General features: G+C 50.2%; 1 protein-coding gene across 10 annotated transcripts in view; it reads left to right on the top strand.

The window, feature by feature from the left end:
* LOC136112351 (lethal(3)malignant brain tumor-like protein 3) overlaps window positions 1-12,822 on the top strand; it is a 35,355-nt gene extending 22,533 nt beyond the window's left edge. For 7 of the 10 annotated variants that reach the window (XM_071799212.1, XM_071799208.1, XM_071799211.1 and 4 more), the window contains 4 exons: window positions 215-276; window positions 2,544-2,710; window positions 6,448-6,510; window positions 8,856-12,822. In XM_071799212.1, the coding sequence (XP_071655313.1) occupies window positions 215-276; window positions 2,544-2,710; window positions 6,448-6,510; window positions 8,856-8,984 (421 nt within the window). In that variant the 3' untranslated portion in view covers window positions 8,985-12,822. Of the gene's footprint in view, window positions 1-214; window positions 277-2,543; window positions 2,711-5,352; window positions 6,511-8,855 lie in introns of all 10 variants that reach the window. The other 3 variants (XR_011735827.1, XR_011735829.1, XR_011735828.1) reach the window with 3 other exon arrangements.

Here is a 12,822-nt window from a genome sequence, read left to right as displayed (position 1 = left end):
TCCTGTAGTAAACTCAAATCTGAGTTCTAGCCATGGATTTAATAGCACAGACCTTAGTTTAGAGTGAGAGATCAGGGAAAATCCTTTGGTTCCTGCAAGTGGATCTTTTCCAACTGAAATGGTTCTATGATTCTAAGTCCTGTTAACCTCTGTATAGAGAAAAGTTACCTCAGTTTGTGTATCTTCTGAAATGTTTTGCCATTGATGCTTTCAGGCTTGCCTGCTCACATGCCTACATAAAGTTCCAGCTGGTGAAACAGGAAAGCAATGGCAAAGGTTGGTTAATTTTCTTTATTTTTCCGTGTGTGTGCATGTATGTGCAATATACCACAGTCACATTTAAAACTTCACAGCCTTTCTGTCACTGATTTCACAGTCAAGAGAAAGCACCTGCTGGAGGTGACGTTAAGGGTACTCTTTCTTTTTTTAAGATGAGGAAGATGGGTGAAATTACTTAGGAGTGAAATGTTTAATACTTCGTAGGGTGAAGCCTCGTATTTATGAACGGAGAAGACAAGCTTGCGCCGTGTCTCGTACCACCGGATGCTCTTCTGAAGGGGCAAAGGATTGTCATTGCGCAGCCGCTGGTGGCGGCTCTGCTGGCAGCCGGGCAGGGTGTCCGGGGACACTCGCTCAAAACATGGCACATGGTCCGGCCATCAGCTCCTTTCGTTAGACCCCACTGAGTCTTCAGCAACATAACCTGGATCATTTTGGGGTGGTGACTTTTATAGGTTCTCCTAAGGATGAAAAGGAAGGACAGTGCCCTTTTTTTTTTTCTGGTACGTGACAGGTTAAGTTTGAAGAGAAGCTTTCTGATATCACTTTGGCAAACCATATGCTTAACTTTCAGATTTACTATAAAAAGCCATTTCAGAGAACTGAGCTGACCAGGCTTTTAGGAGGATTTAACATAGTAATAAGTCTCCAATCCAAAATAGCTAAGCAGGCACAAACTGGGACAGGTGCCTCGCTCATTTTTTAATACCCATTTTCAGGCAGTGCTGACTCGTGCAGCGAGAGCGAGGACTCTGCCAGCCGAGCGCGTTGCAGCTGGCCCGGAGCGCTCTCCGCTGCCCTCGCGTCCACCTCGCACAACGGTGGAGTCGGTGGAGAAAGCTCCACAATAATGCACTGGCCTGTAGTTTCACAATTACCCACCCCATCGCTGTTTAAACTATTAGAACCCTGCTTCCTTCTCAAAGGGAAAGTAATTTGTTCAGGCTGTGGTTTGGATGCTTGCCCCTGAGAATTTAATGAAGAATAGGAGAGAGATTGTGATAGAAGCAGTGCCCACGGCAGGGACGTGGCAGCGTGTGAAACCTGGGACCTCCTGGGACAGGGCTGGGGGTGGCAGGTGAGGGGCAGGTGACGTGTTACCAGGAGCATCAGGCTTTATTTTCTGGTTTTTAAAATCCTCCCTCTTTTGGTCTCAAAATTAGAGACCTGTATGTGATGGCGTCCCACATCTGGAGCTGAGGTGAGGTGTCACAGCTGGGGACAGGGGAGTGACCTTGGCTGGATAAGGCGTTACCTCCAGCGCTGCTTCCACTTGGCCTGGTGAGCAGCAGGCAAATCACGGAAACTTGCTTTTTCTTTAGAATACTGTTTTCCTTTGTGCTTTACACATAGTGGCGGGCATACCCTGCAGATCTTTACACACCGTCCTAACAACCTTTGTGCCGGCGCCGGGCAAACCCAGTGGCCGTACGGCGCTGGGCGTGCCGAACCTTTCGGAAGGCAGGAACAAAACAGGAATTCTGTACAAACAGCCGTACAACTCTGGGGATGCCGAACCTTTCGGAAGGCAGGAACAAATGGGAGTTTTTTAATATGGTTGTCAGGGGATGGTGCCAAGCAGCCTGCGCACCCTGCGCACAGCCTGGCAGGGCGAGGGACGAGGGAACGGCACCCGATACCCGCTGTAAACCAGAGAATGTTTCCCATCTTGCTTCCATCCTCTGCTTTGCTTCCTGTTGTATAACCAGGCACGTCCCTGTAGGACCATGACTCTGCACTACTCCAGTGATCTCATTAGGGAGGGGTGATTTCTTCCTCTTTTTTTTGCCTTGATTTCTAAAGCTTCCGTCACTTGGCACGCGAGGAGGGAGTTGATGTCTGGAGGTAACGGGCAGCGCTCCTGGCCGGGGTCTGCGGGGACCCGGGCCGCCGCTGGCACACGGATTGCTCTTCGCAGGCTGGCTCCAGCTGTGAGCTGGAGCGGTGCCATCCGTTCCCAGCCGAAGATGCTGTTACAGAACTCCTCCACCTTGTCAATAAAATGCTGCAAACATCTCCTCTGTTAGCAGCATGACATCATTTTCCAGGGAAGAAGCTAATGATAAAGCCTTCAGCCTGGCAATCTTATCTCTTTTTTCCCCCTCGCAGGAGGGTGGGAAGAGCGCCCCGAGAGCTCGGAATGCCATGCAGTAGCCGTGCTCACCCTGCCTTGCATTTCCCTCCAGAGTGTGACCCTTCCTACTGCTTTGCTGTGATTGCTCCCACTTGAAGCCTGGCTCTGACTTGTCTCGTTTCCTTTCCAGACACGGATTTGGACCTCCAGCAGGCCCTCCACCAGTCCATCTTCATGCCTTCCCTGGCCTCTAACCCGACCCACCGGCTCCATCTCTGCTGGGAGCAGCACTGCAAGCTCTTGCCGGAGGTCTCGGGCCTCACGGCCAAACACGTGGCCAAATGGAGTGTGGAAGAGGTGAGTTACCTGTTCCCTGCTCCGCTTTCCCGGGCTGTGGGAATGACCGAGCCCTCCTCCTCTGGAGTGCTGATTGGAGGATATTTTTCCTTTCCTAGGCAATGCTTTTCCATTTGCTTTGCATATGCAATAGCTGACTTAGCTAGAAGTTATACCCAAGTCCCTTTGTGAGGGAGGGGAAGGATCCCTGTTAACCCCCTGGTGTCCATGGCTCATTTCCCTGAACAAGATTCCCTCCCTCCTTCTGTTTATTTAGCCCTTGATCTTTTAGTCCTCAGGCCTGGAACACTCTGCCAGCAGATTGCATTTTCCCCTGATCTCCCTCCCTCTCCCGTGACTTTGCTGCTGATTCACGTTTACATTGCAGACACTTCCGAGCCGCGCTGTGCAGACCATTCCTGCCGTGCCTCCCTCCCGCTCCCCCAGCACAGCTGCCCCAGCCCGACCTGATTTCTGACAGAAGCGGCTGTGCGGCTGGGGATGTCTCTGCAGCCCCAGCGCTGGAAGTGTCTCCTGTAATTAGGTGGTGTGTGAAAAAGCCACTGTCTTTTGTGTGCTGAGTAGTTGGGTTTTGCCTCGATGCCTTGGGCATAAGTAATATTTGTATCTCTGCTTGGGAAGCAGTGACGATTTGGATCCTGGCACTTAATTGCAAGCCATTTAATTCAGGAGAAATGTGCTGTAATGTTGCGCTTGCAGGGATGCAGGAAAAAGGTGCTGTTCTTCATGGCCTATAGAGGAGCTTCAGAGACTTTTAGAAAGTGCGTTTTCCCTAAGTGCCTCTTACATCAGAGAAATCCAGTCTTGCATTTGCTGCCGATGCTGGGGGACCGCTCGGAGACTGGCGGGATTGCAGTGCCACAGGGATGGGAACCACAGCACTTGCGAAAGGGACAGAGCAATTAGTGTGGCTGGTTTAAAACTTGGTCCTTTTTTGTTGTGGCTTTGTGGGTTTTTTGTGATGAAGATGAGTTTGGATTAAATTCATAGCAAGGAGGAAAAAGTCTCTGAAAGCTTTGCTGTTAGTGTCCTGTGGAGAAAGCTTCCAATAATTTTTCCAAAAGGTCTCTTAGAAAGTCAGTTAAGGCAGAAGCAGTTAATCCTCTGACGTGAAAAATCACAATCTCTTTCTTTTGGATAAAACGCGGTTCATGGAAGAAGAGAGTTGGGATACAAGCCAAATAAAATTCGTCCTCTGCAGTTGACCTTTGAAGCAACCGCCGGGTAAATTTAACTGGGATATTAGTTTGGTAACGGATGAGCGTGGGCAGGGACCGTGGGGCACGAACGCAGGGCACGCCGGGCAGAGCGGTTCGGAACCGGAGTGCGCTCAGCGACCCACGAGGCCTCGGCTGCCAGTGGGAGTGTGAAGGGTGCATTAAAGGGCTGAGTCTCAGCACCGCGATGCACTGGCTGAAGTCATTACAGGTCTTTGGCTTGGGTTTCAGTAGAGTGGATCTGGTTTTGCAAATGATGCTCATCACAGATTCCCACAGGAATCAATTTGGTCTCTGTTTGAGCACTCGCAGGATCAGCGTGTGCAGTGAACGTAGCCGCAGGTCTGGAAGATGAAAGCAGCAGGGCTGTCTGTGCTTTAGTGAGTCCAAAGTGGATTTGATCTGTCGGCATTTGGGCTCCTAACGTCTTCCTACAGGGCAAACATTTGCCTTTGGGTAGTGCTTTGAACTCCGCTGCACAAAGGAAGCCACTCTGCTGCTGTGAGACAGAGCAGCGGGGTGTAACATTCTCCTTTGCTTTCAGACTGAGGAACTGGTTTTATTTTATAAAACCCACATTAAGGAAAAAAAAATGTTGCTTCAATTCTCCATTGGCTGAGAAGAGCTGAAGTGGCGGAGCAGCAGTGGCATTGATGGGGCCTCAAGCGAAGAAACTCTGCTAACACTGAACCGTCAACAAGAGTAGTTATTAATGCTTTATTTTAGCTTTGTTGTTTGTCAAAAGCTTCTGTCCTGCTTTCAGGGCGCAGGTAGTGAGGGATATTGAACCGCAGAACGTTGGTTTTCTGTAGCCCATGGTGTTTTGTCCACGTGCAGCAGAACGTCCCTGTCCGCTCAGCTGCCGTGGCTCGGTCACTGCGCTCAGCGCAACGCGGGGCCGGGCTCACGCCCTGCTCTCCCGTGTTCTCCTCTTTCTCTCTCTTGTCTCCATTTCTGGAAAACCCCGGGGCTCCTGTTTGTTCTAAAGGCCGCTCGTGTGGTGCAGAGTGCTCCCCGTGTCCTTCCGGGCGAGGTCTGGGACACATCACGGGCCTGTCACTCGCTGTGGGTGACAATAGCCAGCAGCAGTTGCGCAGGGCAGGACACAGGAGCCAGGCAGCCCAGATCATTCCACCAGCCCCCAGTGCCGCAGACTCTGAAGGGCACTTATCTGCTTGCCCCCAGGGCTCCAAGTGGCTCTTGGAAGGTACCAGACCCTGCAGAAGGATTTGCTTTTGTGTTCTAATTATGGGGGCACAGGATTCAAGAGGAAATTAATATTTTGTTATTTGTTTATGAGTTCGCTCTTGTATGGAAGAAAATTTGGAGTCACAGCCCGATGGAGACGTGGATTTTAGGGGTTCCCTTTAAAAGGGGGCTGTCTCCACCAGCAGAAGATGAGGGCAAAACACGCTCTGCTTTCAGATTGCGTAACAGAAACAACGGAGTCGGAGCTGTTCACCAGAAATCGGCCTCTGCCGGGGCAGAGGGAGCGGAGGAGCCAGCGTTGGTCAGGTGCGGGATCAGCTGGAGACGCGGTGACAGGATTTAGGAGGAGGTCTGACAATCCGGAGTTGAAGGGAAGCTCGCGTTTGACAGTGACCCCTCCTAACTGTTTGTGTGTGTTCATGGAGAAACGTCACATCTGTAATAACTCAAATGAATATGCCTCGTGAAACAGAGCTGGTCCTGCGAGGGAGCATCCAATTAGCGTGAGATGTTTGATCTGATTATGCCTCGATATACAAATCTCCTATGAAGCAGTGAAGCTGCAGCTGGAGAAGACAATAAGTATTAAGTCATCCTCCGCTGCATTCAGGGCTGTTCCTTGCACTGCTTCGTGTTATATAACGTAACCCAAGGGCTGCTTGCATGTCTCTGGGGAGATTATTCTAAATGGTAACAGATTTCCTGCTTAGAAAGGTTTTCCCTAATGTGAAATGTAAAATTAACTTTTACTCATTTAATCCTGTTGGTTTCATCGATCCTGTGCTGCCCACCAGGGATTAAATAAACCCAAAACTCCTTTTCTCCGCGGCTCTCCTGCTTTCTGTGCGTTGGTAAACCTGCAGTGCTCATTCCATTGATTTATCTGGTCTCGAAGGCATGTCATCATGGGAGACTCTGAATCCTGATTTATTTTCCAGAAATACTGTAGAGAAAGTGAAGTTGTGCATGGGTTTAAAATAGTATTGCCGTATATGGCTTTTGATCTGTAAAAATATTGTTGATACTTTATAAAGATCCTTTTCAGCAATGGAGGAACTGGGCTGTTACAGAGAGATAAATGCTCCAAAGGCAAGACAGGAAGTATCACAGGTAGCCAGAATATGCTTTGCAGGGGTTGCAGCAACAGCCCAATGATGTTTTTCATACATACCCTTCGTTAATGAGAGAGCTGTAAGTACCAAAGTTTTAAAAATTCTTGCTTATAGAACTCATATACAGAACCACAGCGTTTCTGCTCGATGACGCCCTGTTTTAATTGTGCGTGTTTCTCTTTCCCAAACGTCGTTGCAGGTGGTGAGCTTTATCCAGCGTCTGCCGGGCTGCAAAGAGCAAGCGTCTGTTTTCAGGGAAGAGGTAAGGCGAGGCGGCCGGGGCCCGCGCGGTGCCGCCAGCACCGGGGTTTGTGCCCCGTTCCTCTGGAGCTCCAGAGAACACAGACGTGCTCAGACTTGTCCTTACAGTGCCCGTGACATTTGGGAGGCAGCTTCAGCATCGAGCACAGCTAATTACATTCTGCTGCTTTAAATTTCCCCTGCAGCTCCGATCACTGAGCTTATGCTTAACATCCTGTCTTGGACTATTGTGTAGAGGGTTTGGCATCGCTATAAAGATGTCCTGTTGGAGTGGGGCGATGGGATCTCATCTGCTCCCTCTAACGAGCGCGTGTGCCTCTCTTGGAGAGGCTGGCGGGCGCGGGTTTCCCAGGAATCGCTGGCCGTGGTGAGAGCAGGAGGGGAGCGTTCCTCAGCGAGCGGCGGTTGGAAGACCAGGGTCATCCACCCGCGGTGCGTGCTGGCATCGCCGCGGCTGCTGGGAAACCTGGGTGAGCGTGCTGCTTCACTCGGACCATCCACACGTTGGCTTTGTTGGGTGCTTTGGCTTCCAGGCGCGTCGCAGGTGTGGCTGGGAGATGCTTTATGAGCCCCTGATGAATCTGCACAGATGTCCCTTCCCTTCTGTCACCCCAGCTCTGCGGCTGGAGGGAAGGGGCTGTGCCTGCTCTGTGCCGAGGACGAGCGCTGCGCGCAGGGGTGGCGGCGCGGGGCGGGTTTGTGGCAGAGGACCAGAGGACGGCTCCCGAAGCCGGCTGCCCTCAGGGTGGATCAGGCTGTACTGCGTTCTATGGGAGTTCTGTATCTGTGTTCTATTTTCCCTTATTTTAAAAAACATGCACACACACCAAAAAAAAAGCAAAAGAAATGGAGGCTCCCAGAAAGCACTGTTAACAGCATGACAGTGCAGGGGGCTGCTGTTTCATTAATGTAGTGGGAATAATGACATTTATTCAAATGAAACGATCGGTGTAGCTGATAGTAAAAGGTGTGTTCTGATTTCTAGTGAAGATGGTGAGTAAAATGTAACTAGCAAATCTTCTAACGAATCCAGCCGTTCACAATGTGGTTTATTTCTTCTGGCCATAATTTAAACAGGCCCTGAACACGGTGACAGCTTTCTGGTTCAGAGAGCAGATAACCGCGTTCTATTTTAATACCTTCTGCAGCCTCAAAGTACGATTCCCTCTGCCAAATGAGGGGGGCCTGGGCTGCTTTTCAGATTTATGCTCAAACCAAATTGTCAGTTTGAAATTAAAACCCTTCGAGCGGTTTGGCTTTGGCCAGAGTTCAGGTGCGAGCGGCAGGGCCGCAGAGCTGCGCCCGCGTTGCCCGTTGGCCGTAATCAGGCCTCTGCTCCAGAGAAGTGCATCCCTTGCAGGCTCCTCGTGGCGGGGAGAGGGGTCGGTTACGTTAGGAGGGAAGAGAACAAATTGTGCACAGAATTTGGAAAACCATTCCAAGAAGATGGAACAAAGAAACGAACAATAAGGCACAGGCACTGAGGTTGTACTTGTTTTTGGGTCCAGTTCAGGGAAGATCTGTTTAAAATAAGCACCTCTGAGGCAGTGCAGTGAAAATGAAGCATAGTAATCATATTGGACTCAAAAGCATTTTGAAATGTAGGACTGTTCTCTAGCACTTTTCTCTTGACTCTATTATTTAATTTAAGCAGCAGTCCATTTGTCTCAAGCTACTTTAACACGTTCATTGTGGTGGTGTGGACTCCAGGCAGTGTGCAGATAGAATTTGGGGATGCTGTGTGTGGCCTGGGAGCGCTGCTGTCACCTCTGTGCGCGTGCTGGGGGGATAAGGAACTCGCTAATGGTCTCTCGTGCGGTTAGAGAAGGGGAAACCGAATCTCCTGGCTCCCAGCTCTTTGCTATAATTGTGTGTTTGTCCGGGTTTATTCAGCGTAGCCTCTTCCACCAGCCATTGATGTCCAAAACAGCTCTAGTTGTGAAGAATACAGACATAGGAGAATTATTATTCTGGATGAGCTGAGCGTCCGGTGGTGTCGTCTGCACTGGTGAACATCAAGTGAGAGGAGGAGACGCTGTCAGTCTCTGTAAATGGACTTTAATGGAATGACTTAGGGAGACACACATTGTTTGTGTCCATTAATCTTCAGCTTCTTCCCTGCAGTGTTTGGGGTTTATATTAATTATATCTGTGTTTTCTCTGTGGATGTTCTTGCAAAGCCAAGTAAATTTTTAACCTCTTCTTAATACACTATGATTTCACTCGCTGCTAACTGGAGCATCCTGTGTTTTCACAAGGTAGTGTTTTTCGCTTTCTCACTTGAAGTGAGAATCCTGCCTATCTCTTGACGTTAATCTTCATTTCATTGTGTGTTTCCACCTCCAGCAGATCGATGGTGAGGCTTTCCTGCTCCTCAACCAGAACGACATCGTTAAGATCCTCAGCATCAAGCTGGGTCCTGCCCTGAAGATCTACAACGCCATTCTCATGTTCAAGTCTGCAGAAGACAACTGAGACGAGCGCTTCGGCAGAGCCCACGGGACCCAGCGGATCCGGCTTCGGCTCTGCAATGCGCCCAGCAGGCAGATTGCAGCTCAGAAGAACTTGAGTAGAACTTCTTAAAAATACTTTGAGGACATAATAATCCTGCCACAGTCTGGAATACGGGGCAGCTTCACTTCCAAGAAGAGGATATTATTATATTTTGTAATTGCATTTGGTTTTGCTATATCAATCTCTTTTTGAGATGTAGAAGAAACCTCCGGTTATAAGGGGAATCCAGGGTAACACTGGTGGAGCTGCGACAGCGAGAAGAAAGCTCTGAGTAAAGTGACCACTGTGTCCAGTGGTAGTGCCTGAAAGAGAGACTGTGTTATCACCAGCATGTTTAATAGTCTGTCCATATGAAAACTCTGAGAAAATAGGAAAAAGATACACTTCAGAGCAATTCACCTGTATCCGTCAATGCTGAGACCCCAGAGCTGACGTTTTTGGGACTGATTTTTGAATTCGTGTCTCCTGGGTGTTCTCGTGCCCTTGGCTACCGGGCTGCTCACGCCCCAGCAGGAAGGTGCTGTGGGCAAAGGGTTTTCACCAGCCATGGTTTGCATCATTCTGGTAACAAGTAAAACGTTCTCATTCATGTCCCCAGCGAGCAGGAAACAAGCCCAGTGTAGGTGGGCTTTGGGTGGGCAAGGATCCCTCCAGAAATGTCTCCCACGGGAGACAAAGGTCAGTGTGTCAGCTGTAATTCTCCTGTTGGCTGTTTGGACCAGGAACATCTTACAGCAAATTGGCACAGTCGGGAGCACCTGGGAATTTGATGGGTTTGTTTTCGTCACCTCCCCTGTCAGGTGAATGCTAGGAATAGGAGTTGGAAGCCCAGCAGCAGCCAGCGTGTGAGTGTGGATGCAAACGCGGCTCCTCTGCCGCTGTAGTGACGAGGCAGGCAGAGCACACCGGCAATTTTGGAGGGGAGATGGGGTTTAAACAGCAAAACGAGGGAAAAATTCCTTCTCAAAAGAGAGAATTGATCTATGTCAGGGAGGAAGCCGAGCCTGTGGCTGCGTTCTGTCCGTGCTCTCCTGGTGGAGCAGGGCATGAGTATTTCTTGCTCTGCTCAAACTCAGAGCATCATTATATGAACGTGCCCACAGGACTGTGATGTCCTGGGTGAGGGATTTCCACACCGGCCCTTCCCGAGCTGTTCTCTTCCCGTGGAAGCCCTGGAAGAAGCGCTGGGCCCTGCTGGGGCTCCGCTCCATGTTCCATCCGTGCCCGGCAGCGTGCTGGCTCCTCACTCTTGCTCTGGCTGCTCTTCCTGATGGATGTGTGCCTGTTCTGGAGTTGAGCTAGACCCACCTTAGCTGGGAAAGCCTTTCACCCCTCGTTCAGAGCTGCCAGGCTGAATCCTATGTGTGCGCACCCTTCTGAGCGGAGGGCAGGAGGCAGCCGCGCCGTGAGCCCCTGCCCAGGGCTGCGTGGGTTTCTCAGGGCTCTGCATCCGTCCGTAGGCACCTCAAACTCCGTCCTGTAGCTGGCATTTCTGTCACCAGTGTTGTGCCGTAGTCCCAGCCCCGCAGCTTCTGGGAGCGCCGTTGGGAACAGAAGGAACGCGCTGTCCGGTCGGGAACAGAAGGAACGCGCTGTCCGTGACCATGTGGGCGGTGACAAAGGGAACGCGCTCGGTCTTCCTTCCCCAGTCACTCCGTGTCCCTTGTCCAACCCTCTGGCTCCTGAGAAGGTCTGTGTGACGTGCCTGAAGTCCTGAGTTCCTTAAAACTGTAAATAGAGCCAAATCCACACCTCTGAAGCCTTTCAGTCCTGGATTAATATATAGAGCAATTTGTCTCCATACTCTGTATTTTTGTATAAGGTGTTAAGGAGTTAAAGCCTTTGACAGAGAAGACATGGGGTTAGCGGGATATTTAACAGACAAAATGTTACATATCAGCCAGGCAACTTCAGCAGAGAAATGTGATGCAGTGTTAAGGACTAGTTATTAATTTAATTTATTAAAATAGATTTTTAGTATGATAACCAGGATATTCACCAAAGAGTCACGTTCCCTTATCCTGCTCTGCGCATCCGGCACCAGTGCACAGACCTGAACCGCAGGCGGCACAGCCCGGGCTCTGACACAACTCGCCCTCTGGGCACAGCAAATGGTTCCCTGACAACTGGAGCGGAGGATCCGTGGCGGGGTTGTGCTGTTCCCGGCTCGCCACCCGCTCCCAAAATAACCCTGAGCCTCCTTTGCCCAGCGTGGCCCCGGCCAGGTGGGCTGGGGGCAGTTTCGCTCTGTTCTGGTTTCCAGCGAGCAGGTCCTGCCAGATTTTCTGTTCTACCTCCTTCCTCTGGGAAACCGAGCTGGAGGACAGCGGATTGCCTCCAGCAATAAAACAAAATATAATATTGTTTCATCTCTTTTACTATATATAGATAGAGGATGAACAGAATCGGTGAAACAAGCAATGAGATTCTAGTCGCTGAAATTATTCAAACAGAAATCTTTAATCCTGGAGGCTTCCAAGCCAGCTGGATCAGGGATGAAAATGTGTACTTGGAGCTTGTTCAATGACAGCAAGAGTAGCACTTCAGCAGGAGGAAGGAGGAACCTTTTAGGGATAGAAGCAGGAGGAATGTGCTTCTCGTGCCTTTTTTTTTGGTAATCCAATAATTGTCTTTGCAGAGCAAGCAAGAATGTGCACACATCTATGACTGACTCCTTTTCCAAATATAGCTATATCCTAATGAAATCAAGCAGCTTCACAATAATGCAAGGGCAGAAAGATTTCCAGTGTCTTCACTGGACGTGTTTAAAATTCCCTAATATTTACGAGGCAAAAAACCAACCTAAACCAGCTGATTTTGTAGCCCTGTACCGTAGGGATCCGTTGGTTGCTGATGCCGTTCTGCTTCTCCGTGAGTTGTTTTGCTGCCGGCTCGGCCTGGCCAGGCCCGGCTCTGGCTGTTTGCGGCGCTGAGCCAGGCCTGTCCGGGCCAGGGGTCCGCACGTGCCTTTCATTGCCCGATGCCTTCTTGTCTGGTTGGAAACGTGCACTTTGAAGCAGAAAGCCAAAAGTTGTAGCTCTGTGGTGAAGAAAGCTGAAACTGGTTAATGCCCCCTGGTTTAGGAGGTTTTGTTGCCTGTGCAGCATCAGCAGAAACCAGCTGTGGGTCCCGCTGAACCCAGAAGTCACTTAGAAATATGAATGTGTTACGTGGCAGCAACCCAGAGCTGTGACAGCCTCCCGTGCACGTGGGAACTCTCAGTTCTCAATTAAAATGGATCTTATTTCTGGATGTGGTTTTGTTCCCATACCCCTGGTTTTGAAATCCAAAATGGTCACATCTTTCTCCTTTTTTCTCTCCTCGGTAGAGGGTCCTGTTAACGTTTTTCTGTGCCGTGACCAGCGATCGTCCCTGTGAAGCAGCAGCCATCCCGCTCTGGGCGGTGAATCGCGGGGAAGAGGACAGGGAAGCGTCGGCAGCACCGGCAGCACCGCTCTACAACCAAAGAGAAACCCGACGCTGAGCCCGGGGGATAAGCCAGCTCAGCTGTGGAAGATTTCCTGCCTGCTGCTGCCATGCCCTGCTGAGGGCTTTACACGACAGAAAGCTTTAAAGATTTTGACATCCTCCCCGTCACGTGACGAGCGAGCTTATTTTGGAAATTCCTGTTGCTTGAACTGGAAACGCGTGCAGGGGAAGGGAGCGAGTTGTCTGGGTTCAGCCTCTGAAACGTTTGCCTCTTTTAAACCAAATACTTGAGCTGTTCGACACTAGCCATGTCATTGCACTCCACTGACGCTTTCTTCTGGAAATGTGAATAAAATTAATATAAGTTGGA

The sequence above is a fragment of the Patagioenas fasciata genome, chromosome 25, assembly GCF_037038585.1.
Source record: "Patagioenas fasciata isolate bPatFas1 chromosome 25, bPatFas1.hap1, whole genome shotgun sequence".
Lineage (NCBI taxonomy): Eukaryota > Metazoa > Chordata > Aves > Columbiformes > Columbidae > Patagioenas > Patagioenas fasciata.
The sequence above is the reverse complement of the archived record's forward strand: the minus strand, read 5'-3'. Positions and strand labels throughout refer to the sequence as shown.